Below are 27,120 nucleotides of genomic sequence, written 5' to 3' on the forward strand. Positions count from 1 at the left end.
TGAGTGGACTACCACCTGTCCTTCAACAGCACTCCATTCACAACTTCCCCCACAACCTTTTTCACCATCCATTCATGACTGTTAAGTTTAAAGATTTACAATGTTATTGCCACCTTAGTAACTAGTGTACTAGTGTACATTTAATCATTTGAAATTGCTCTTATGTAAGAACATAAACTGTATCACAACAAATACAAAATAAGACTACTTATCTTTCATAGTTCACATAAAGGCCCTGAAGATGTAATTAAAATAATTGATTTCAATGTGATTACACACAGTGTATGAATAATGTTTGTGCAAAAGTAACTAGTTCTGCTTTTTTAGTGCAACTTTTCATTCTCAAATCAAGTTCATATGAATGTGTGAAAAAAGGGTGTGAGGTGAGAATAGTGGTGTGGGGGAAGTTAAGGAGATGGCATTGTTAACCAAAAAAATCTCTGAAATGTTGGGAGCAGCCCCTGGTGTGAAAGACTTTGTGGGAATGGTGTCGTCAGAGGTGTGGAAAGTGAATATTTTGACAAGAGCAATGCAATGACAGCAGCAATGAACTCCAAAATTAGGGGTTGCACAATATTCTGAGCATTTTTGTCTTAGAGAAAAAATTTGCTATTTAAGAGTTTAATTAGTCATTCTGAAAATAATATGTAAGTTATGCCATCTGTTGTTTTTTATCTAAATGACTGAAAGTGGGGTGACCGTCGTAAAATGCTCTCTGTCAAGTAAATCCTTTCACTTGTGCACTTTTTGTCGGTGACTCCACTGTGTGGCTGTCAGTGGAGCAGCTAAGTAGGGGTCTCAAACACAGGGAGCTTGACTCCAAAATTCCTAAGAGTTGCCATGGGACACTTTTGTCATGATTTAAGTCCTGTACTCAAGCTCTTACCAGTTCTGCTTACAGTTGATACATTTTTAATCCTTTATTTTTTTTAGCAGTACACATTAATGTAAAAATAAATGTTACTCATTTAAAATTATTAGCCTATACAATAATTTGAATATCAGTTCAAAAGTTAATGTAAGCAATTATGACATTTGTTGTATGATTTTAATTGTTAGGTAATCCTACAGTTGAGAAGATCAAGATCTTTGACATGTCACAGGACAAAATCTCCATTTAAGGAGGAGATTTAGTCATTTGATGTTTTAAAAGTTAAAAATTGTGTCCACTATAAACTTTACAGGTAAGTTACTCGTTAAAAAGAAAGGTCAGGGGCGGGGTCCCAGGACGGAACTCATACATGTCAATGCCCATGACCACCCCTCCTTGCTATAAAGACGTCGATCACATTCCAGCGGGCGGGGTTCATGACTCTCTGCGTTTCTCAATGAGTCTGTTGAGAGCGCAACTGGAACAGCAACTGGATTGAGCGTGGAGCAGCCAACATCACTGTCCACTCCGAAGAAAACATGGATTACAGACGGATTAAGCGAATTTTATTTGTCAATGTATTTATGAACTTTGTATTTATTTCTCTTCAGAAAAAGGAAGGTACGTTAAATTTGCTCTCTGAGACTTTCTAAAACTTATTAGCCTACTGAGGTTCACACACTTAAACTATTTAAAGGTTATATCCTGTGCCGTGTATAGCTACCTAAATTACTGGCAAAACTGCAACAACCTGTGCGAGGAAAAAGATCCTTTAAATGTTAACAAGACTGGCTTCGTCGATGAAAATGTGTGCTTTCCAACTTTTTTGTGAATTTAAATAGTTTTTAATGTTGAAAATGTAGAGCATTTTAGTAGGCTATTTTAGACTTTACAAGTGGCATTTAATGTATCATACGAGAACGTAAGTAAAACAATCAGTCTAGTTTTGAAGTAAATCTGTAAGCGAAGTGCGAGTTCCTTAGCGACGACAAATAATTAACCGTACGACTTTGCAACACGGAACATTTTTATTATGAAATGTTAGCCTATTATTGTCATTATGAACTGAAATGTGTTTTATTAGCAGCAGTAGTAGCTAAACATTATTTCCCTTAGTTTGTTTCTAGGAACCTGGTGTGCGTATATTCATTTAGGCTACTTTATTGCTTTATGCGTTACTGTTGCTGTCTATCCGAACAAATATATTAAATATATAACATTTTTTCTTCATTATCACAGAGGTGCTGTTGGATATGATGGCATCGGGAGCAGAGTTGGGTTGGTTGACATCGCCTGTTGAGCGCGGGGTGAGTTTATTCCTCGTGTACAGTACGAGCCTCCAGTTATGTTGGCTGCATTTCGTTTGTTTAACGTAATTTTTTAAATAAGAAGGTTTTTATTATTTGTTTATTATTATCGTTATTGCTTAAGGATAATTCAGACTTCACCCTCAAAAACATTCCTGAAGGATTAATACTTCTTTGCCTGCTGAACACTTGTAGTCTCGTGCGATTTTAAAGCCCTGTGTTAGGGACTGTAAAGCTGAGGGTGTAATTAACTTTTAAAGGTTGGCACATATGGTGCTTTTTGTGACGTGAACTGAAGCTATAATGTTAACTAGAATTTAGAAGCGTAATTGGTTTTAAAATCAAAAGGATGTTTTTAGAACAATTTGGACTAGCAACAAACGCTACTGGTCATAGGGTAGTCAAGCTGGGTTTGAATGATAGCTGGTTGACAAGCTTAGACCAGCTAGTGTATTTTAAAACCTTGTTCCAAAAGGGCTACTGGGTTTTCCAGCAGGGAATGATTCGAGATGGCAAGTACAGACTTGTTAACTCTTCCTTCCATCAATAGCCAGTCTAAAACTGAAGATTTTCATCATAAAATGTGGAAAAAACAAATGCATACAAAGTAATTAAATGCAAAGCATTGTGTCCTTCAGACTGTCGTGGAAAAAGCTGAGAAATGAAGAATGTGAACAAGGTGTCAGCATGTTCAATTTTATAGAAAGTTAATTGCACTCTTAAGGAGCTGCTGTTTATTTAAGAGTTTAATGCCTTTCAAATGTATGAAATGCTTTAAACCACAAAGTTCCTTTAATTTGGAAGCATTCGTTGCAGAGACAGTTTTACTGCCATGCCACACACTACGAAAACAATGCACCTCTCCTGTAATTAATACCATGGTAGCACATGAAATAAGAGCTAAAAACACACATGTACGCTGCATGTGAACAGATATGTTACAGCATATTACATCAGTCATGCAGAAAGACTGCCGCATTGTTCTTTGCCAGAAGTTGGTGGGTAATTGACCAGCATCCTCACTACTACTTAAAATTCCATGGTCAGGACATTTTATGTTATTTTTGTCCTCAGCCTTCGTTGGCATCTTTTCTTTGAAATTTTTTCCACAATCTTGGTTTTGACTTTATTGCTAACATACATTTTTTTATTTTATTTCGCTTTGCAGTGGGAGATTGGCCAGCGGGCTGTGAACGGCTCTCTGTTGTATAACTATTATGTATGTAACGTGGAGGAACGAGAACAAGACAACTGGCTTCGTACTACGTTCATCCAGCGCAACCCCGCTGCTTCTCGGGTCTTCGTGGAGCTGCGATTCGTAGTTCGTGATTGCAACTCTTTCAATGCAGACTCACTTATCTGCAAGGAGACTTTTAACTTGTTCGCCTCTGAGGCTGACGCAGACATCGGCACTGCTTTCCGCAAAGGACTGTTCCGCAAGGTGGCCACCATTGCTCCGGATGAAATATCCAGCCTCGGGGAGATGAAGATGAACATCGAGACAAAAGTAGTGGATAATCTTTCTCACAAGGGCTTCTACCTGGCCTTCCAGGACATTGGGGCCTGCGTAGCCATCTACTCTGTCAGGGTTTACTATAAAACATGTCCAGCAACAGTGAAGAGCTTGGCAACATTTCCTGAGACAGTGGCAGGGGGAGAGAACCAAGCCCTGCGGCAGGTGGCTGGAAGTTGTGTCGAAAATGCTGTAAGTGAGGACCAACCTCACATTTATTGTACCACGGATGGGGAATGGGTGGTACCTGTGAGCCAATGCCAGTGCAGTCCCGGGTTCGAAGCCATGAATGATGCTTGCCAAGGTAAGACATAAGTTTCTTTGTTTGGTTTCTACAGATCGAAGCCAGCACCAGCTGTTGTCAGTTAAGGTTTCTGGTTAGGGTCGGGAATTTGAATATTGACTAGACTTCCACATGGATAGTGATTAACATTTCATTCATAGTACATCATTATATGAATTACTCTATTATTTTATAAAAATGCTTTGTATTATTGTGGATGTATATTAAAAAAGACTGGTATATAATGTAAGTAATATTATAAGAAATCCGTTTTTTTCACATTTTAAGTTGCCGCCAGCATCTTTACCATACATGCTTGTAATACTTTTTTGGAAAAACACTTTTTCACATTTTAAGTTACTCATCAGCTATTTTGTTCATGCTGTGACTCTTAAACTTTCAAGTGCTTTGAAACCTGTTTGCTCTTTGTCACTGTGCGTTTGACTCCCATAACCCCCAGCATTCTTTGAAACACAAGTTCAGACGTCAACGACTATTGCAAACCTGTTGTGCTTTAGGCAGAACCTTTCAATGACAGATTTAAATCTGGCTTTGAGGATGTGACAATTTCTCTTGGTATTAGGCATGTCACCTGTTTTTTTTGTTTTTTTTTTTCTTCTCCTCTTGTGTTTCTGTTCCTGCCACACCAGAGCGAGATCAACCATGTGACAGTCCTAAAGTTCTTTGTGACTGCAGAAATGAGAGGCACTGGCATGTTGGAACTTGTTTAGAATAATTCAGTTTTAAACGTCCTCTAACCTCAACACTTTAACATATTTCCACAATTCAGCCACATGCAGTGACAGGTAAAATGCAGGAAATGAAACACGAATTATAGAAAAGTCTCAAATAGGCAATCTGAGTTAAAATTTCTTAATTGTAGCGGTTACAGATTACCATTGCCAAGCTCATGCACATGCAATTTTTTGGTTCGCACACATTCCTTGTTTTATAGACTAGGAATTGTGGGAACAGGTGTGTGTGCATGGTTTAGAATGGGAAAAGATAAAGTGTCAGACTTTGGAGAGGGAGGAGATTGTAGTGGAAAGGTGGAGAATGGAATGTAAAGGTAGCAGAACAATGTAGTGCTGTGTTCAGAGACATGCCCCCCTCCACAGGTCCCCCCCCTCCACCAGTGCCTCTTTCACTCCGCTGATGCATTCCTGCTAGGTTTATTAAGGAGCCTTCCCAACTACTGCCTGCCTGAGGAATTCCCTGGGGAGAGCTCCAGGCCAGAGCTGACTCATGTTGATGGATGTAGTGTTGATTAAAGGCAATCATTGTCAAATAGCCAGGTCAGAGAACTATGGGTAAATGCGTGGGTGGGGTCAAACAACCTTTCGTTCTCAAAAAAAGGATGGCAAACTGTCCTGTATTGGTGAGATTTCTTAAAAATATAAATATCAGACATGCACGCAGCATTGTGGTTTAATCGGTATTGACGCTGATTCTGTTTTCCACTAATAAAACAGACCCTTTCTCAGTCGTAACGAATAAAAGTGCACATACCTTTGCTGACCACACAAAGACTGCTGCCTGACCTGTGCTAGACTGCACTAGGAATTCATGCCCACACCCTGTCACTCACAGTAAACTGAGGTTGCCTGAGTTGGATAGCTATAGTTTCTGGAATGTTTCAAACTGCTATTGGCCTCCATATTGTTGATCTATAGTAAAAATGAGACCCTGATGAATCTGGATGGTCTTGAATCTTTCATAGTAACATTTCTGTATAGAAAAAACCTTGTGCTTTACTGTAAGTAAGGCTTTTTCTGCACTGGAATGAGCTAAAGCTGAGAGTTATGGGTGACCAAGTTAGAGCTGTGCGTGTATAACGTGTGGTGAGTGACTGGCTGGGTAGTAATTGACTTGGGTGTGTGTCCTCAAGAGCCATAAGTACTGGTTTTGGATGGATCTTCTTCCTATCCTGTTACTCTGGTCTTTTCTTTCTTTCTTTCTTTCTTTCTTTCTCGCTTTCTTGCTCTTAGTTTGTCCCACCTTTATAGCCTCTCCCAAACTGATTGTGATCCCTAGAGTTTTCCCAACTAGGCATGGTTTATATTTATTGTTATTGGCTGTTCTGATGACAATATGTTATTTTTGGCCTTGACTGCAGGTCTTGGAAGTGACATGTATTGAAAGTTTAAACATCCACTTTCACACGACCCTGCAAACACTGTTGTAACTCTTCTGGGAGATTTCAAATGGTGTCTTGTAAATAAACAGCTTTGCTTATCCCAGTCTGTCTCCCAAAGACAAATAGATGGTTTTAGACCATCCCCAGTTTACATGCAAAAGTGTTTTAAATAAACGTTAACTCAGACTCACAAGCATTTATGTGTACGGTCAAAAGGTTGTGAAATTTTGGAATTCCTTGCTTGAGAAAGTCCACAGAGCACTCAAATACCGTGAGCCATTGGGCGACAGCACAGAAGGGGAATACAGAAATCCTCCAAAAGTGAGAGATCTGGAGTTTGCTGGGCTACAAGTAAACAAAAGTATAAAATTATTGTGCAAGCTTATTTGCGCTAAAGATAGTTTAGCAATATTCCACCAGAATCCTAAATGAAGTTGATGAAAGCTGTGATGATCTGTACCCTGAGGTGTAATTATTCTGCTTTATGTGATACTTATGCTCTTTTCTTTTGCCTATTTTGCTTTCTTATACCTATTAAGCCAAAGAAACCATTTATCTCCACCTTTGGGATTCCTAATCTTACTTAACTAGCAGTCAACCGCAACAATTCATTGCCAGTTCTTTCCATGCAGTACCATTTGCCTGGGCAAGTTTAGATAATGATGAGCACTTCCAAGTGGGCTTGTTTGACTTCTTTGATCCTCTGTCAACTTCATGTGCCAACATCAAACGAAACTAGAGTGGATGACATGGTTGTTCTGTTAATTTAAGTATAATGACTGCTGAGACTTACTAATTAAATGAAACTATATTCACTGGAACTCCAAGTTACTCAGTTTCTTTGAAATGTTCACGATGACCATGTAGGAGGAGGTGGGCGAAGTTCTCTATGATAAAGTGAGTCACCAGAAGGAGGGAATTGTGTGGATTTTTCCACCTTAGTAATGTAAGAAAATCAGTTGCATACAATTCTGCCATTTTTGTGTATATAATTTTGCTTCTTTTTTAGTTCAGTGGCACAGTTGGTGGACCGATGGGGTGGAATGTTTAGGTTAGATGCTTTATATACATTCCCTTACATGAGAGGAGTTAACTTCAGGATTGTGTGCATGTGCTGAGTGTATTGTGCTGCCAGTGTGTGAGATCAGCAGTTTCCTGCCCCTATGTCAGCTCTGCGTCCCCGAAACAGGACAAGCTATAGCGGAAACCGGAGGCCTGCTAATCCTCGGTGACCCTCCAACTCGTCCGCTCAGGGGTTTTTATTGTCACTGGCTTCATTCACTTATTCATTTTCCACTTGTTAAGGAATTTTGTTTATGTTTTTGCTTCACATTTTTGGCCTAAACCAGACTTTACCCATACGTGTTGTCGTCTCAAAGTTTAGACAGTGGGCCAATGTTTTGTATGGGCCAGAATGAGAGCAAACCAGTTGTGCCCATTCAGTCTCTGGATTCGTGTTTTAGATTTCTTAGTTAACTCCTTTCTTAATTAACAAATCTTCTGGATTGGTCTCAATGTTTGTGTCCTTTTGTGCTCTGTCATCTTCTCTTCCTCTTGCCCTCTTTCCTTTAGAATGAGTGAAAAGTGTGAAAAGAGAGGGATTAGAGCATTTATTGTGTCTGTTAACGACTAGATGAAAGAGTGAGTGGAATTGTAAAGCGTAGATGTAATTCTCTTACAACTGTTCCATTGGGCTGATAATCCTTTGCACTAATGCTCTCACCACACCTAGAGACCATTCCCTCCCCACTGGCTTCATGTTACCACTGCATCCCCCCTATACATACAAACACACACTCAAAGCTCTGGCTTTGTCCCGTCTGACCATAAGAACCACTCCAATGACCATTCAGAGATGGTACAAATGTTTTCTGTGGAAAGTGCAAGCTATTATGTGATAATATGCATATTAACCTTCCAAAATCAAGCATTTTTAGGGATGAACTGATATTAAAATACTAGCCTATAATGATTACCCAAAAATTATTTAATATGTTAATTATTACTTAATTGCAAATACATTAAAAAAGAAATACTATTTTGTCTGACAAGAACTTTTGATTTTAGTTTTTATTGCCTTTTTTTTTTTGTACATCAATTCAAAGGACTGCTTTAATCCTTTTATGCAAAAAGTTTAGGATGTGAATGTAGGAATCACATCATTAGTTGCATTAAATTTTTGTATTATTTTGTTGAAAAAAAAATCTAAAAATAGGCAGAAACATAGCACCCACAATTAAATATCCAATATTGACTTTTAAATATCCAATATTGACTGATATGATAATCACTATCACTATTATCATCCGAAACCAGATATGCTCTTGTTATATTTAGCTAAATAAATAAATAAAAATTATATTGTGTATTCCTAAAAAAAAAAAAAAAAAAAATTATATATATATATTATATTATACATATACAGTCAAACCAAAAATTATTCTGACATTTTTGATATATTTTTACTAGTGGGTGCAGGACACTATAGCTCATTTATGTAAGTGAGGATAGCAAAATAAAGTAAACCGTGACATATTATACCCAAAAATTCTTCATACAGTGGACTACCAGTAAAATTGATAAAAATTTGAAACCAAAAATCTTATTTTTTATTCCAAATATGTTCAAATAGAAAAGTTATTGTAAATGGTAAAAATATTTCACAATATTACCGTTTTTGCTATATTTTGGATCAAATAAATGCAGCCTTGGTGTGCATGCATTAGACTTCTTTTAAAAACATCTTGCTGAGCTAAAACTATATATTAATTATAATATATATAATATATATATATATATAATTATTTTAAAAAGATTAGTTAGATCTAGCTACAATTTGTCTTCACCTCATTGTAGGCCACAGAAAACCAATGTTTATGATTGCACCATGCTATCTTTATCTTCATTTTCTTATGTATACATATTTTACTTTTTCAGCGGCTCTCTGTTTGAATTTAACTTCTTCCCCTGTGAAATGAGTCCCTGGCCGCTGTCCGCACTCACTCTGCTGTGTTGTTTGTTTTACTTGGCCATCAACACCTGGCGGAGCAGCACACTTTAACTCAACTCTGCCTAGGGCTACATGTAAGCCCTCTGTGCCTAGGTTTAAATGACTAGGCCTTTTGTTTTTCTTTCCTTTTCTTCATTCGAAACCCCCCCCATCAAACTCTTGTCCTGGAGGGGTTCGCGCTGTCCCGCCGCCATGTAAACATTCATTCATTCAGCCCTCCTTCCCCTTCTCGGTCAACCCATCCATCCATACATCCGTCCATTAACGTCAACCTCTCATCAGTCTTCGCTCTGACTGCTCCACTCAACCCATACGGCTCACAGACCCCAGTAGGTCACCGGCGAGCAGGATCCAGCTACTCTCACAATAAACAAACAGTCACTCAGAGGCTCTTATGGCCTGGGCCTTCGGTGCCAGATAGTGAAATGGGGCCAATGAGAGACGGCCGACACATCTATGCATCTCTGCTGGGAAGTTTGTATTACATAAATGTAATCAACGTTCCTCAAAAGCCATAAGTCGTCTTTCGCCTCTGACCTCTCGTTGCGATTTTTGCGATTGAGCTAGTTCTCCTTTCCAGAACGTGTCCAACATTCGCCTTCTCTGTCCCTGCATGCTTTGATTGGCTGCCTTAGGAAGGAAGCTACGAGTCAGCCTTGTGCTTCCTGCTTCCTGTTGTGTCCGAAAGGCGAAGACAAAGACCCTCGTGCTGAACCACATTCCTGCTGGATTTTGGAAAGTAAGACGTTGACTCAAAAAGCCAGGGTAGCTTTAGATTGCAACCAACTATGCACTGTAAAAATAGTTATTATTAAGTTATTATTTATATATAAATAGAGAATTATTGGAGCACATATTACAAGAAAAAATCAATTTCAGTCTTTCTACATCAAAGTTTTGCATTTAATTCAATGTGTTGCAAATGTTGTAATTATTTGTGAATTGTGAAATTAAAAGTGAATTTATTTACATTTATGTATTATTTTGTTGTTTAAAATATTTAAATATTTAAATATAAAAATGTATTATACATAGTTTCATATATATAGGGTTAGCAATTTCTGAGTGAAAATTGGTTCAAAGTAAATCCTACACCCATTTTGTTTTGCTTTGGCTTGAAAAGTTGGTAGATCTGATTCGTAACACACAAAGTGTTTTAAATAAAAGTTTCGAGTCATTCAAATTCTTTTGTAAACTTTTTGCATAAAAGGATTAAAGCAGCCCTCCAAAACGCTGTCAGGTTTTTGTCCGTGGCTGTTAAGAAGCCAGCCAGCGTATTAACGCGTCATGTGGCATCTACACTATTCGAAACAAGTGTTTTCTCTCTCGCTGCCCCGAGTGGCATTCTGTGCCTGTTGTCCGGAGTGAATGGGCTGCCGAATGTTGTGCTAGACCCTCACATGTGGCCATGAGGCAAGCGAGGGGACTTAAGAATTTGGAGATTACGAGTGGAGAGCTGAGAGGGGGGCTGTATGAAACGGGGTTCGCAGCAGCAGCTGTTTGGCCCCCTTCGCTGTGAATAGGACAATTCTTTTTCTTTCCCTACTCCCCCCTTTCCTTTCAAATCCCACCAGGACTCGTTATCCCTCTCTCTGTCTCTCCCTCAGTCCCCCTGTCTATCCCACACTATCCCCACCTCCGCAGAGGAGTGCGTTAATGAGTTGCAGTAAAGTCTCCACAACAGCTGGCACAGAAACAAGATGAGGAGTCGACTTGAAAGAAGGAATAAATAACACATTGGCTCGATCTACGCTGCCGTGCTGAATTCTTTTCATGCTGCGAGTTTTCTTTTGAAATAAGAGAATGCATGCTCTCAAATATTAGAGGTAATGTATACCACCGTTAACCCCCTTCCTGTGAGGGAGAGCAAGTGGCTCAACCCAAAACAAGGCCTCAATTGATACAAAGCATTCAGGAAGGAGGAAGCACCCTACTCTGTAATTAAAACTGTTTGGCAAATCTTCAGATAACAAACCATTAGAAAAGGGAAACAATGATTTGGTTTGTGGTCACTGTGCTACTGAAATACAACGACTGCAAAAAATACTTGGACACTATTAGCCACACTTAAAATGCATGCCATTGCCATTGTTAGTTCACCCAAAAATGAAAATTATCCCATGATTTACTCACCCTCAAGCCATCCTAGGTGTATATGACCATCTTCTTTCAGATGAACACAATATATTTAAAAATATCTTGGCTCTCTAAAGATTTATAAAGGTAGTAAATGGGGGGGGGTGTTTTGAAGCCCCCCAAAAATGCATCCATCCATCACCATGGCTCCAGGGGGTTAATAAAGGCCTTCTGAAACTAAGCAATGGGTTTTTGTAATTGTGTATTTTATTTAAATTGCAACTCCTACATCCTGCATCGTATATCGCATGAGAGGTTACTCATTTGGCGCAAGTCGACTTGCGCAGTATGCGTACGGTTGTCTGGCAGAAGTTAGTTATTTTAGATTATAAAGTTTTAAATATGGATATGTTTCTTACAAACACCCATCGCTTCGCTTCAGAAGGCATTTATTAACCCCCTGGTGCCATATGGATTATATTTATGATGGATGGATGCACTTATTTTTGGCTTCACTTCACATGGTTCACTACCATTATAATGCTTGGAAGAGCCAGGATATTTTTAAATATGTCTCAGATTGTGGACATCTGAAAGAAGATACACCTAGGATGGCTTGAGGGTGAATAAATCATAGGATAATTTTAATTATTGAACTATCCCTTTAATAAATTTAATAAATGCTTTTTTTTACTACTGGGCAAATGTTTAATAATCTCGTATCTCGTAATCTAGTATTACAGTCTTTGCCTCTGGCAGTATTTCAACACACAAATATAAATATATCACCTGATCAGACACATGGTGTACATAATTGTGTAATATTGCTATAATCTATGCCTTGCGTGTGTCTCAGCTTGTTTTTTGACTCATAAATAATGCACTTGAAACTAAAAACCAGATATCACTGCTTTATTGTGAAAGTAAATAAATTGGTCCTGTATGTGGCTGCTCCAAGAAATGAAAGAGCAAGTTTCAGAAAGGAAGCAGTGTGTGTGAGTGTGTGTGTGTGTGTGTGTGTGTGTGTGTGTGTGTGTTTGTGTGTACACAGGGTGGTGGTGGATTGTGAATGAGACTCTGGACAGCGGAAGGACATGAGCTGGGCATGTTGGAATGTTTCTAGACAGATTCCGTGGACACCTTTCTTTTTCTTCCTGTTTGTACATTTAAACGTCTGATTGACTAAATTTATGCAAATTCAGATTTTTGCTTTATTAATTAATTTTTATATAAAAGAACGTGGTAAATAATAAGCAACACTTTTTTGTTTATTTTTTTATGGGGGACACTTTAGTCAGACTTAAAAATGTATGATCTCACTGTTTTTTAACCATTTATTTCAATGACATTTAACCAACTGATCTCAAAGTGATTTATTATTAGTACATGTATGATGTAATTTCCCTTCAAGTTTACACAGGTGTCCTACCTAGAAGAGTAACCACAGGTGTAGTTCATTACATTAACCCTGGACATGTTTCAATGATGTTTGATAGCTACAGCATGTCCAAATATTTCATTTTGTACAATATATTTTTAGTATTTGAAACGTAATTGATTGCGTTGCAACTAAATGCCACATTATGTACACTGTAAAAAGTAATACGCTCTATCTACTCCATAAAATTTTGGCAACAGATTACAAGCAATATTATTAATTAACTTTAACAAATAGAATTGAGTTAGAATTAATCAAATTTATTCCTTAAATGTCAACCATTTAAAACAAGTAAAATGTAAGTAAAATTTAAACAAAAATATCTGAATAACAGACAGACGTCAAAGATAAATTTAGAACTCTTAATTTTTAATTGCCAACATTGAAGATACCAGATGATAACAGAATCACTGAAGAAAAGAGAAACACATGAATTAACAGATGTTTAGATGTTGATGTTAATTGTATTTAAAATGTTTGGTCGCCATTATGGTGATCAGTTTCCTGTTTAGTTGGGCAGTTTGACGCTTTGTTTTTTATGTCAGTTTGTGGTTTTTGTAATGGTGTTTGTTAATTTAAATGGTTGACTTTTAAGGAATTAATTTGATTAATTCTAACTCAATTCTTATATGTTGAATTTAATTAATAATATTGCTTGTAATCTGTTGCCACAATTTTATTGAGTAGATAGAGCGTATTACTTTTTACAGTGTAATATTTTGTTATATAATGCAAAGATATACATATATTTTTAAGTGTGACTTAAGTTTCAAAATACTTTTTGGAGCCACTGAATGTCAATATTTGTTAATGCAAACTATTCATGAAAAAATCCACAAGACTTGGTTGAAAACATATTTCTTTTGTATTGAATCCTTTGTTAGATGCAGCATTCATCCTGTTTGTTGGTTTTTATTAATTTTGTTCAGTTTTCTTACGTGGTTGAGTTTTGAGAGCAGAGGTACCGGGCTGGAATGTTGGATGACTGGTCCTGTGTGTAGAGAATGAGGGGGATGGTTCACACAGGATGAGTAGGAGTGTGCTTAGTCTTGCTCTGTCAACTTTGCACACTCTTGCACAGAGCTTTAAAAAAAAAAAAAAAAGCTGTAGAGGGAAAAAAATCATCTTCAAAGGAGGTTAATTTACTGTGTTCATACATAGATGATCACTTGACATATACGATGTGAACAGTTTAATTGCACAGTTTCCTCTCATCCATATCCAAGTCATCATGCATGTTTTTTTTTGTTTTTTTTTTTGGCAGAATGTCAGCCAGGCTTCTTCAAATCTTCAGTGTCCGGCGAGGCTTGCAAACCCTGTCCAGAAAACACCCAGCCCTCGGGCCGTGGCGCCATCAGCTGTTCCTGCAAGGAGGGCTTTTATCGAGCACCCGAGGACCCCGAGACAGCCGCTTGCTCTGGTGAGAAGTCAAAACGTCTGCCTTGAACATTCAGTGCTGTCATGAGCTAGTTCCTGTCATTTTATATTTACCTGCAATATCCTTTCTCTGTCACTCTTTTCTTTAGGGATTAACTAAACCAGTATAGGTGAACAGGTAAATAAAAGGCTTGTCTGCTCTTTGTCTACTCAGGTTTACCTTCCGCTCCTCAGAGTCTGCTGGCCACCACAGCTCAGATGTCAATAGGCAGGCTTCAATTGTCATGGAGGCCCCCTGCAGACACCGGTGGCCGTAGTGATATCACATACACTGTGGTTTGCGAGCGGTGTGAGGGAAGGGCGTGTCAGACTTGTGGCGAGAAAGTGCGTTTTGACCCAAGCAACTCTGACCTGAAGGAGACCAGAGTCACTGTGAGTGAACTGGAGCCCCATTTGAACTACAGCTTCACAGTGGAGGCACGGAGCGGAGTGTCTCAGTTCAGCAATAAGAGAGCCATTAGCAGCATCAACACTGCTTTACATTATACAGGTTGGTATTGATCACTAGTAGAAGGAAAAATTCAGTGTAACTGATGGGTTGAATCATTTTAAGTAGTGTACTTTGTTTTTGTTTTCAACTTTGTGGGAATTTGCACACTACTGTTTAAATGTTTGGGATCAGTAAAACATTTATTTAAAAAAAGAAAGAAAGAAATACAATTCTATTTAGCAAAGATGCGTTAAATTGAACAAAAGTGACAGTAAAATCATATATAATGTCACAAAAGATTTTTATTTCAATTATTTATTTCATTCTATTCATCAAAGAATCCCGAAAAAATCGGTTTCCACAAAAATATTAAGCAGCATCATAACTGTTGATAATATTAAGAAATGTTTCTTGAGCAACAAATCAGCATATTAGAATGATTTCTGAAGGATCATGTGACACTGAAGATTCAGCTTTGCCATCACATGCATAAATTAAATTTTAAAATATATTCATATAGCAAACTGTTATTTTAAATTGTAATAATGGTTCACAATATTTCAGTTTTTACCGTATTTTTGATCAAAAAAATGCAGCCTTAGTGAGCACAAGAGACTTCTTTTAAAATCTTTTAAAAATCTTAATGACTGTAGTTTTTTTTTCTCATTCTGTTTTGTCCATTTTGGAAATCAAAAATTAAGAATATATTATAAATACTTTAGGCAATGTTCAAACATGCAGCAAAAATCTGATTCATTTTTTCTTTATTTACTCAAATCGTTTTAGTATTTTGTAGTCTAAATGGCAAAACCCCTCCACAAAATCTAATGTTTACAAACCCAAACCCAACCACTTCCATTTGTGGTTTGAAATCCGATTAAAATCAGATATTTTGTGAATTATAGTCTGTACTGTGACTCCGGTCAGATCGGATTTCAAGATTTTTTTCACAACGCCATAGTAAGTGCACAGTGTTTACTTGAGCTGTTTCCAATTAAACTCATTTTCCCCTCAACTCTTTTCTCAAATAGCAAACCATGTGACATTCACTTTTGGAGCGCAGTTAGTCCTAAAGATCAGATTTGAAAGTTTTGAATGTGCAGTATGAAAAAAACCTACTTCAGAGACTCACACTTAACTGCCGTTTTACCCCCAGATCCTCCAAAAGTGACTGCAATACACCTTGTGGAAAGTAGCCCCACCAGCTTGTCGCTTCAGTGGTCTGTTTCTCACCGTGCCAATCCAGTTGCTACACGTTACGAACTGATGTATCGCAAGAAGGTCAGTAACAATATCCTTTTCATCCCTAATACTTAACTGCAAATCCTGATCTATGATAGTGGCATTGTTATTCTCCATTTCATCATCTTCCTTTCATTGTCACGTCTACAGGAAAATGATGAGGAGAAGGCCAGTGGAAAGGTCACTACCTACACTGTGCTGGTGCTGGAAAAGAACTCTGTTCAGATCAGTAATCTGTCTCCTTCCACCGTCTACTTGTTTAAAGTCCAAGCTCTGAGCTCAGAGGGAAACTCGGGCAGCCACAGCGTGGAACAGGAGTTTTCAACACTCCCCCAAGGTAAACAAAGTGAAAATGTTCGCTTTTATATTTACAATTATGCATTTATTTATTTAGTCTTTAGTCAATAAGTCTTTTTCTTATTGGAAAATGAACCAAAAATACTGATGACTCATTTTGCACTACACAGATATATGTCCAATCAAATGTTTTCTAGAATGAGAATGTCCCGCCCCTTAATACTACAGGCTACTTGTCAAGCAAATTCATGGGGTCTTTAATAATTAATAAAAATATTTTTCAAAAATGATCAAATTCAAAATGTTATAGTTTTTGAGAAATATACATTGTAAATTATTTTTAATATTATTATTAAAAGATTATTTTTAAAATCAGTGTCAGAAAGTTTTTGTTTCTTTTTAGCCTGAACAACATACTTGTACCAAAGCGACAGAGAATGTTTGTTTGCTCTTTTATGTTATGGAGTGTGTTGTTTTATTCTTGAGTGATTAATTTGCCTGGCTGCTTTGTTGTTGTTGTTTTCCCAGCTCAAAAAACGGGAAACACACCAGTGATCCTCGGGGCAGCGATTGGGGGAGGCGTCATGCTTTTCATCGTAGTAGTGGTCCTGCTTCTGCGAAAACGGTTAGAAACAAGCACTTCACGCACACACCCATCTTTGTACCTCTCCCCTAGTCACTCCTTCAAGCCGTTCCTTTTCTTTCTCCTTACAAATCCATTCACTGTTTTCTTTTCACCGCTCTCACACTCTTACTGAAATTGCTCCTTACTAATTTTGAGGAAGAATCAATTCGCTGACTGTCCGCTGACTGCTCACTAAGTGTATCTTAACAAGAGGCATGTTTGAAAGGAGCTAAATCAGAGAGGCATATTGTGTAAGATAAGAGGCGACGGGATTGTAGCGGGTCTGTGAAGGTGACCTGAGCCCTTCTAGTTCCCTGTGATAACCCAGACCTCTGTCACCACTTGGAAAACACAGACCGCTTTTTTTTTTCCTAAGCACTCCTCGACTGAATGGAGCCAGTCCAGCGCTAGCCACTCTTCAAACTCAAGTCTGAAAAGAAATGTGTCGGTTTGCTGAAAAATAGAACCCTCATTGAGTTGTTTTTCTTCTACAGCCGAAGAAACTCTCACACCAGGCAGGGGCCAGAGGACACTTATTTCTCCAGCCCAGGTTAGTGGCATTGAATTTCATTTGGTGGCTTTCTTCTTTTAATACCCTGTCCCTTTCCTCCTCTTAAATTCTCCCTATATTCTTGTCAACCCAGACCAGTTGAAGCCGTTAAAGACCTACGTTGATCCTCACACTTACGAAGACCCCAACACTGCAGTGCTGAAGTTTGCCAGCGAGATCCATCCTAGTCACGTCACCAAGCAGAAAGTCATCGGAGCAGGTTAGTACATCCATGGCAGTTTGACAACCCGCTGTGGGGCTGTTTGGAATGCATTCTGGGAGATGGCACTTTCAGCACTCATTGATTTGAAGTTATGTTACAGTTCATTGAAAGTGACAGCTTTTTTTCAGTTCATTGGAGTGACAGCTTAAACAAGGCGAACATCAGAAATTGTCTAATTCAAGCTTTACATGTTAGAGCTGGAATATTTTTAGTGTAGTAACTCTTTCCCTCCAGAGACGTTTTTTTTTCCTCCCAATGTCATTCAAATTGAATTAGTGTTGTTTTCTTAACCCGCTCTAGAGCTTTTTTTCATATCCCACATGGAGGAGTACTGCTATAAAAAAAACCTGAGTTAATTAATCATGACTTAAAAATAAAACAAACAACCGCTAAATTAGTAGTAAGTCCTAAAGTGTTTATAGGCTATATCTCAAACGTCAACTTTAAATGAGAAGATCAGTGCACCGTGGTCACGTTTCCCCTCTCAAGCCGCCCACAGGACATGGCCCTTGTCCACTTTCTGTCTGCTTGTTGTACACAAATTCTCATGCCCTTTCTGACCCTCTCCCATGAATCCACTCACTAACCATTCATAGGATTCTCCATGGCCTTAGCATTAGATGCACACTGATTATATTTCCAAGTGTCTTGTTCATGTTTTTAAATAACCCCTATTTGTCATGAGGCACGATTAAGGAGTTGCCCTTGGATATGTTGCTTATCTGATGCCTGTATGCCTCTCACTTTGGTGGTTTGTGTTGCTGTGCTGAAGGTGAGTTTGGAGAGGTGTACCGAGGGATTCTAAAAGTTCCTGGTCGGAAGGAAGCAGCGGTAGCAGTAAAGACACTGAAGCCAGGCTACACAGAGAAACAGAGGCAGGACTTCCTTAGCGAGGCCAGCATCATGGGACAGTTCTCACATCAGAACATCATCCGACTGGAGGGGGTGGTCACCAAATGTGAGTTTTAATTTGTTATTTACATCTTTTAAATAAATATTTTAAATATATTTTTATAAATATTTCAAAAATATATTTATTCTAAAAATAATATGTAATTGTTTATTAAAAATAATTTGATTAATGATTAAGTTATGTAAATTAAATAGATAATTATATATATATACATTTTTAAATATAATTTTATAAATATTTTTTAAAAATATTTCTTCTAAAAATAATATGTAATTGTTTAATGAAAATATTTTTATTAATGATTAAATTATGTAAATTAGACTAGATAATTCAAGATAATTAATAGATAATTAATTATATATACACACACACACACACATTTTTGCATTTTTTTGTTTAATTCAGGAACAAAAAATAAAATAAAAATAGTTTATTTTAGAGTATAAATATAACATATTTTTTTTAAATATTTATATTATTTTCCATATTTTTATTTAATTTAAAAATAAATATAAGAAATATAATAAAAATAGTAGAGAATAAAAAGGTAGAGAATTTAGAGTCATAATACATTTTTGTATTAAATTAATAATTGTCGAATAGTTTTTTGTCGTTACTTGACTTTTATCCTCTGAATATATTTCAGTAGAATTTGCTTTTACTTGTTATGTAGTAAAGCTGCTTTGTGTTTATTTTTTGCAGTCAAGCATGCCATGATTGTGACTGAGTACATGGAAAATGGAGCTCTTGACAAATACCTGAAGGTATGTTTGTCAAGTTCATCACTGAGACAGAAAAATTATGACAGATGATAATGACGTACTTGCACGGTGTTTTAACATAGCAAATAGTTTAGTCAAAATTATCAAGAAAAACTAGAAATGAAACTTTAATTTTTTCACAGGACCATGATGGCGAGATGTCGTCCTTCCAGTTGGTTGGTATGCTCCGTGGCATTGCGGCTGGGATGAAATATCTCTCAGACATGAGCTATGTACACAGGGATCTGGCTGCCAGAAACATCTTGGTCAACAGCAATCTGGAGTGCAAGGTGTCTGACTTTGGTTTGTCACGTGTTTTGGAGGATGACCCTGAAGGAACCTACACCACCAGCGTAAGTTCACATTGCAAATAAATGTGTGGTTCGAATGTTCTCTGAAGCTGCACTTAACTCCAGATGTCTTTATTTTACCATTACTACAACCTGGTTATTATTTCAGGATTTTCGGAAATTACAAGGGATTGCCTGACACTTGTTTATATGTTTTTTTTTTTTTTCCTAACAGGGAGGTAAAATTCCTATTCGCTGGACTGCTCCAGAAGCCATAGCTTACAGGAAATTCACGTCAGCAAGTGATGTGTGGAGTTTTGGCATTGTCATGTGGGAGGTCATGGCCTTTGGAGAGAGGCCATACTGGGACATGAGTAACCATGAGGTACACCACACCGGCTATGAACAATAACTCTGCTGTTTGTCTTAAAGGATCTTCCTTTGAGCAGAATGTCTTATCTGACTATCTTTTCTCTAGGTAATGAAGGCCATTAATGAGGCTTTTCGCCTTCCTGCTCCGATGGACTGTCCCTCTGCCGTGTATCAGCTGATGTTACAGTGCTGGCTGCAAGATCGCTCCAAACGGCCTCGCTTTGGTGACATTGTTAGTCTCCTAGACAAACTCCTCAAGAGCCCAGATTCTCTGAAGGCCATTGCAGATTTTGACCCTCGGTAAGAGCTCAACACATACTCTGAATTCTTAAAAGGCTCGTATGAATTTTTACAAGACTCGAACGGCAGAGAGAAGTTGAGGCATGCACCAACTATTACACAATTTTGTGCAAGAAAGTCAAGTGGTAGCTCAAACAAAGTCATTCCTTGGAAAAGTTTAGACATGCACCACGTACCAATGGTACCTCTGAATGGTTTTGGCATCTTCTGATGTTTATCACACTGTATGCGTGCAAGAGGGAAAATCTGACAGTTTCGCATCTTTATCAGATTCTTGAACTGAACAGACAGGTTTTCCTCTCGAAGTGTGTCTCTACCACCCAACAATTACAACAAAGGAAAGGCAAAAAAGGTTTCACTGTGTGGTTTGCTGAATGTATTTGTGTTCTGTCTTTGTCAGAGTTTCCATTCGGCTTCCCAGCACCAGTGGCTCAGATGGCTCTCCCTTCAGGTCTGTGGCGGAGTGGCTGGAGTCCATCAAGATGAGCCAGTACAGTGAAAACTTCAGCATAGCCGGGATCGTCAACATGGAGCAGGTGCTGCAGATGAAGAGCGAGTGAGTAACGCTAAGTTCCCATCATTCCGGACCTTTAGCACGCTATACAAGGGAAGCGTAGCTGTGAACAATCAGATGAGATCATGCATACAGTACAAAGTGCATTTCTGCAGAATTGATTTCTGCTTTACTTGGTGTGTCACATCCTGGTGCTCAAGATAAATGGAGTGTTTAACTTGGTCAGCAGGAAACTAGGAGTGTCAGTAGATTAAAAGTAAATTATTAATCTTTTTACAGTTAACATGATTCAGAATGCTTTGAATTTGCTCAAAATTAGTCTTTAATACAGTATATAATTATCAGTTAAATATACAACAAAGATTTTTTTTTTTTTTTTACTTTTTCTTTTTTTCATGACTCTTCACCCGTAAATGATGTTTCATACTTGAACTAATTGAATTCTGAAATATTTTGTGAAAAGTCTCTTTTTAGTTTCATTTATAAATAAATTAGCTGTTAAAAAGATCTGTCTCCAACATGTACTGATAAATGAAAGTTCACAAATAAAACTAAATACATTTATTATTTATTATTATTATATGATTAGTAAAATAATACAAATAATTATAATTATAATTATTATTATTATCTCACTATTTAAAATATATAATTTAGCTTATATTTACATGCATGTAAAAGTGCCACTGTTTGGACATACAGTATCCAATTTTGCAAAATTCCTTCAATGTTCCCTCTTATATAATACAAAATTAGTTAGGCTACAATTCTGACATTATGTAAAATAGTCCTTTGAGTAAAATGGCCCCAGATGAACATAATTTGAGAGTTCTGGGAATTTGTGAAGGAATTTAGAGTGTTTGGAGTGTTCTCTTTCCTGTGGCATACAGCCTACACTGAGGCTGATTGGTCAGGACAAGATCATATTTAAATAAGATGGTATCTTTTAACTTTTAATAATTCCTAGAACATATAAATATTTTCCATGTTTTTGTTTTAGGGATCCGGTAATTGAATGTGGCTTAAATTTATGCTTCGGTTACAAGGATAATCTTCGCACAACCGCAGACCATTTTTGATTTACTGTATTTGGCGAGTGCGGAAACCACATATATTGTAATAACGATTTAACCTTTTTAGGACTTTTAATCAAGTCAGGCGGTAACATTTTACTTAAAAACTTAAAAACTTCTCAGCGTCTTCTCAGCTTAAAATGCTACTCTTTGCTTCAAGTTTGAGCGGAAAACATTGTGGCAGCAAAGAAAGAATAGCCTTCGTTTTTAATGGCCTCGATGTGGTGGATTGTGGCATGCTGTTGCCCCTCCCCTGTTCTGCCATCCCTCCCTTCCTCCCACTGTTTCGGCAGACTCTCTCATCCCTCCCATTCCCAACAGCGTTAGTCGAGGCTTGTGCTTCCACTGCAGCCAGGAACCACTGTTTCTGCCTGCTGGGGCCATGAGGCTATGCGGCTACTCCCCCTCACATCAACAGGATTGGACTTAAAAGTCAGGACATGAGATGAAAGAGTGTAGGGATGGTGAACGAGAAAGCTGATGTACATGTGGAGGTAGAGACGACAGTGCTGGACCTCACGGAGGAGGTAGTTTGACTGATGAAGGGGTTGGGAGTGTAGTAACATCGTAGCTCCAAGACCTCTGGCTCAGCTCCCGTGGGTGTTTTTAGCCTGGAAGCTCGCTGAACTTTGTGTGGAGGACCAGAAATGTCTTTGATGTGTTTGTCTTTTATTTTATGGCCGACTGTTCCATCTGGTGTCATCTGGTAGCACTCTTTAAAACCAGAAACTATTTACAAGTCCTGTGTTGGCTGTGCAGGCCAGCTCTGATTCATGATGTGTGAAGGGAATACTTGTTAAATCATCAAGGCGCTAATTAAAAACGTAATTAGGACTTGGATAAAATGTTATCTTTCAAACGCCGCTTCAAAATTACTTTTTGAAAGATAAGATTGTGTAAAAAGTACCCTCCCACAGTGTTATTATCATTGACGAAAACTAAAGCAAAAACTATATTAATATTTTCCAAAAAAGGAAAATAAAATTTAAAAGAAAAGAAAAGAAAAATATAAACCTATCTCGGGAAACTCCAAAGACCAAGTAACATATGAAAATGGATTTTAATGGAAATTATTTTTCATTTTAGATACATAGATTATTATAAAGCTTTGCATTAACTTTGGCTAAAACTAAAATAAAAACTGAAGCTAAACTAAAACAGAAACCTAAAAAATAAACATTTTCGAATAATGAATCACATAACTTGAAACCAAACTAAAATACATTCCCCTGGTTTCACAGACAAGGCTTAAGCTAGTCCCAGACTAAAATGCATGTTTGAGCTATTTTAACTGAAAGCAACTTGCACTGACATATCTTAAAATATGTCAGTGCCATTGTTTTGTCTCAAGACGCACACCAGTAATGTTTTTTTTCTAAGGCATGTTTATAAAAGCCCTATCTGTGAATAATCTAATCTAAGATAGGGCTTAATCTAAGCCCTATCTGTGAAAGCGGGCCATTATGACTTCAAAACTAACTAAAATATAAATGAACATAAATTAATTTTAGATTTAGTTTTTCATACATGCTTTTTTTTTAAATTTAGCATACACTCTTAAAAATAAAGGTTCTTTATTTGCATCCATGGTTCCATTAAGGCCCCGTTTACACTAGTGCGTTTTTGTTTTAAAGTGCATACGTTTTGCTACGGTTACACCTGTTGTTTACACAATGTCGGCATTTTCGAACCTCGAAAACGGAGACTTTCGAAAATGCTGCAGACCCCGTTTTAGTTTGAAAACGCCGGGGTTGCGTTTCAGTATAAACTGAGACTTTTGAAAATGATGGCGTGACTGCCCACGTTCGCTCTGTGTATCCTTGACAACCATGTAAACAATAACATGGAGACTGAACTGCAGTCATTGCTGGCTTTGTTGTCATTTTTAGCAGCCATTGTGCAGTTAAACTCAGCATTTTTTTTAATACTGCAGCTGCCTACATGCGCAAGAGGCAACTGTTTACACTCGTACGCGCATACCCAGTGTGCATGAACGGTCATGTGACATGTGTTTTCAGCCGTGCAGTGTAGATGGAGAACGTTTCTGAAACGCTGTGGAAACGCCAGTGTAGACAAGGATCGACCATTTCAAAACGAAAACGCACTAGTGTAAACGGGGCCTAAGATCCTTTAACACCCATGGAGCCTTTCCATTCCACAAAAGGTTCTTTATAGTGAAAAAATTTACTTCACACTAAGAAAAAAAATGGTTCTTTTAATAACTTTAATAACTTTTATGGCATCGCTGTGAGAACCCAGTTTTGGAGCCATTATTTTTAAGAGTGTATTAAAGGGTTAGTTCACCCAAAAATGAAAATTCTGTCATTTATTACTCACGCTCATGCCGTTCCACACCCGTAAGACCTTCGTTAATCTTCGGAACGCAAATTGAGATATTTTTGTTTAAATCCGATGGCTCCGTGAGGCCTACATAGGGAGCAATGACATTTCCTCTCTCAAGATCCATTAATGTACTAAAAACATATTTAAATCAGTTCATGTGAGTACAGTGGTTCAATATTAATATTATAAAGCGACGAGAATCGTCACTATATAACTCGTTATTTTGTTTTTTTTGGCGCACCAAAAATATTCTCGTCGCTTTATAATATTAATATTGAACCACTGTACTCACATGAACTGATTTAAATATGTTTTTATTACATTAATGGATCTTGAGAGGGGAAATGTCATTGCTCCCTATGTAGGCCTCACGGAGCCATCAGATTTAAACAAAAATATCTTAATTTGTGTTCCGAAGATCAACGAAGGTCTTACGGGTGTAAAACGGCACAAGGGTGAGTAATTAATGACAGAATTTTCATTTTTGGGTGAACTAACCCTTTAACTTTGGCTAAAAAACAAAATTAAGCAAAAACTGTGAGAACGGACAAAAAATAAAACGAAAAGACAAATTAAAGATAAAACAAACATATAAACTAAATAAAAAAATTTTTCAATAACCCTGCCCCTCACATTCTCACATTCTTTTCTGTTTCCCCAGGGATATCCGTAACATCGGAGTCCGTCTGCCGGGCCATCTGAAGAGGATTGCCTACAGCATCTTGGGGCTTAAGGACCAGACGAGCACCCTGAGTGTGTTTGCAGTGTGAACTGTCTTTAAAATGCACCGAAGGGACCAAACCCTTTGGCTGTGGACTGAATAAACTCTCAGCTGCCTCAGGATTGGACTGCAGGGACAGCCCTCAACCTGGCCTTAACCCTCCAGCCTAGCGAGATGGACTCTCACCGCCGTGGAGACTTTTGATGTACTTCTCAAAAATGGAGGAAGTGTAAAACAATCAAAAAGCTATTGATGTACGCATCAAACCATGTATATTAGATCTATTTTTACCATATGCATATGTTTATTTTTTAGAAGAAAATATAGTAATTTCTTTAGTTTTGTTTTTTAATTTTTTGTTTAGTTTCATATGCATGCTTAATTCTCATCAGAGAGTAGTGATCAATGCTAGTTAGCGGTCACTTTACTCTCAGATTTTATACTTTGCTCCTCCAATGGTGTTGAAGGAGAACTGGCACTGTATTGCTCTGTACTTGACTGAACTCGTCAGCATTATGAGAGAAAAACAGACCAACAGGTCTTTCTATACCAGAAATGTAGACTCAAAGCTGGCGGTTATGGGTTTAATGTAAGACTTAGTGATGTTCCGCTGAGATCAAGGTGATTGTAATGCTTTCTGGTTTCTATCATGCTTGAGTTGGCCATGATTTGATGTCTCGCACGATGACATTTTCATTACAATTGCACTCTCAGCGCTATATGCTTTGGACCATCAAGTTTAAAGTCTGGTTTAGATGAACGGAACAGCAAGGCGTTCCTTAAATCCTGTATTTTCTCTGCAAACAAGAAGAGCGGAGGCACCGCCATGAAATAGCACTTAAATCAGAAATCTCAGCAGCTGTCTCATCCCTTATCATTATGAAAGGTTACAGCAATGATGACATTAGGGATTGAAGGAACAAAGAACGACCGAAATGAAAAAATGGAAATGGGTAAAGAAGAGAGAACTGCTCTGGAACAGATTGTCGGCCTAAATCAAATGGAAAAATGTAATCCGGCGGTGTTCTGCAAACAAATGCATGGTTCTGATTTTCAGATATTTGCACCAAGTGACAGTCTTTGCAAACTAAGAAATAGATCAAACAGATAGTTATGTTTAACAGATATGTGGATGATGTACCAAGGTCTGTTATTCATTTGGTATCAGCAGATTAAAGTCGCCTGGAGCCGTGAATTGCGGAGACTATCTTCAGCAGATCTGGTTTATGATTAGCTGATCCAAGATATGCTGGGATGAAATTCTACAACTTTCCTTGATTATTTCCTCTGACTTCCAGGACCTCAATATGGTTTCAGATGGGGGCAGATACAAAAACTGTTTCAATGTTTAACTCTACTTTTCAAGACTATTTTGTATTTACAGAGGAGAGAATCAGCTAACTTTTATTCTGATTATTTCTAGATGTTGAATGCATTTGAGTTTTTCCATATTTAGAAATGACATATTTAGTGTTTGTTTGCAGTTGATATTGTTTCATATATTTTCTAAATGGGACGTTGATACTGGCAAACTGTAATAATGGCAGGACTTTTTGGAAAGGGAAATTTGTCATTTTTGATCTGCTATCTTAGTTCTGACCTTTTTCTAAATATTGAAATTTGAAAAGCTCAGTACAAACATACAGACCCTACGCATGGGCATTTTTCTACACAAACAAAAACATGTTTGATTTGGCCAATTGTTTTGTACTTAATTTAATAGTCTATTTATTTTTTACTTTATTTATTGTTTTAATGACACTGAATTGGGATTTATTTGTAATGGAAGTTTGTCTTTCAGTCACAATAAAATCTTTGTAGCCTTTAAATTCAATGTCACTATGATTTCTTTATTTGTTTCTTCATCCACAACAATAAAAAGGCATAATAGAATGGAAATGAAGTTGCTGCTACCAATTACAGCTTCATTGTAGTACATTAACCACTGCCATAGTGAGCAAGTCAATACAGCTCTTATGTACTCAAGGAAGCCAGAAGCTTTGCATGACTGCATTATCTAATTGGTCAGAGCAGCCCCTATTTAATTAGTTGCCGGTTTGCAGTCCATCTGTAAACTATGACAGAAACCAATGAACCTTATAACCCATGCTGGACAATTTACTTTGTTCTCAATTTAGCCCCTCCTGTCTATAACCACAGCCTCACTGAACCCAAATTAAGAGAGGCTTTTGTCTGGCGCCCGGAGTATTGAATTTATCAGCTGCTGCTGAGTGATGTAGGTAACAATGCCACTAATGCACTCTTTTGATAAGGTGGAAAATGTCAAGGTTGGAATGTAAATATTTATATACAAAAATAATCGGACAGGGGAAGCTGGCTAAAGAATGAAATGCCATCATGGAAGTCAAACAGGTACAGCAGTCTAACAAAGTG

The 27,120-nt window shown here is 37.6% G+C and overlaps 1 protein-coding gene across 1 annotated transcript; it reads left to right on the forward strand.

Annotated features, from left to right (window-relative positions):
• The first annotated feature begins 1,263 nt into the window (after nt 1-1,263).
• On the forward strand, nt 1,264-26,555 carry epha2b (eph receptor A2 b). The gene is made up of 17 exons (XM_051880186.1): nt 1,264-1,492; nt 2,111-2,178; nt 3,347-3,995; nt 13,900-14,055; nt 14,227-14,562; nt 15,659-15,783; nt 15,895-16,081; nt 16,570-16,666; nt 17,161-17,216; nt 17,311-17,436; nt 18,212-18,397; nt 19,055-19,116; nt 19,257-19,466; nt 19,639-19,788; nt 19,882-20,075; nt 20,476-20,631; nt 24,667-26,555. Exons 1-17 carry the CDS (start codon nt 1,411-1,413, stop codon nt 24,773-24,775), a joined length of 2,949 nt encoding a protein of 982 aa, XP_051736146.1. The 5' UTR covers nt 1,264-1,410; the 3' UTR covers nt 24,776-26,555.
• Nucleotides 26,556-27,120: the final 565 nt, after the last annotated feature.

This window comes from Ctenopharyngodon idella, chromosome 22, assembly GCF_019924925.1.
Source record: "Ctenopharyngodon idella isolate HZGC_01 chromosome 22, HZGC01, whole genome shotgun sequence".
NCBI classification, from domain to species: domain Eukaryota; kingdom Metazoa; phylum Chordata; class Actinopteri; order Cypriniformes; family Xenocyprididae; genus Ctenopharyngodon; species Ctenopharyngodon idella.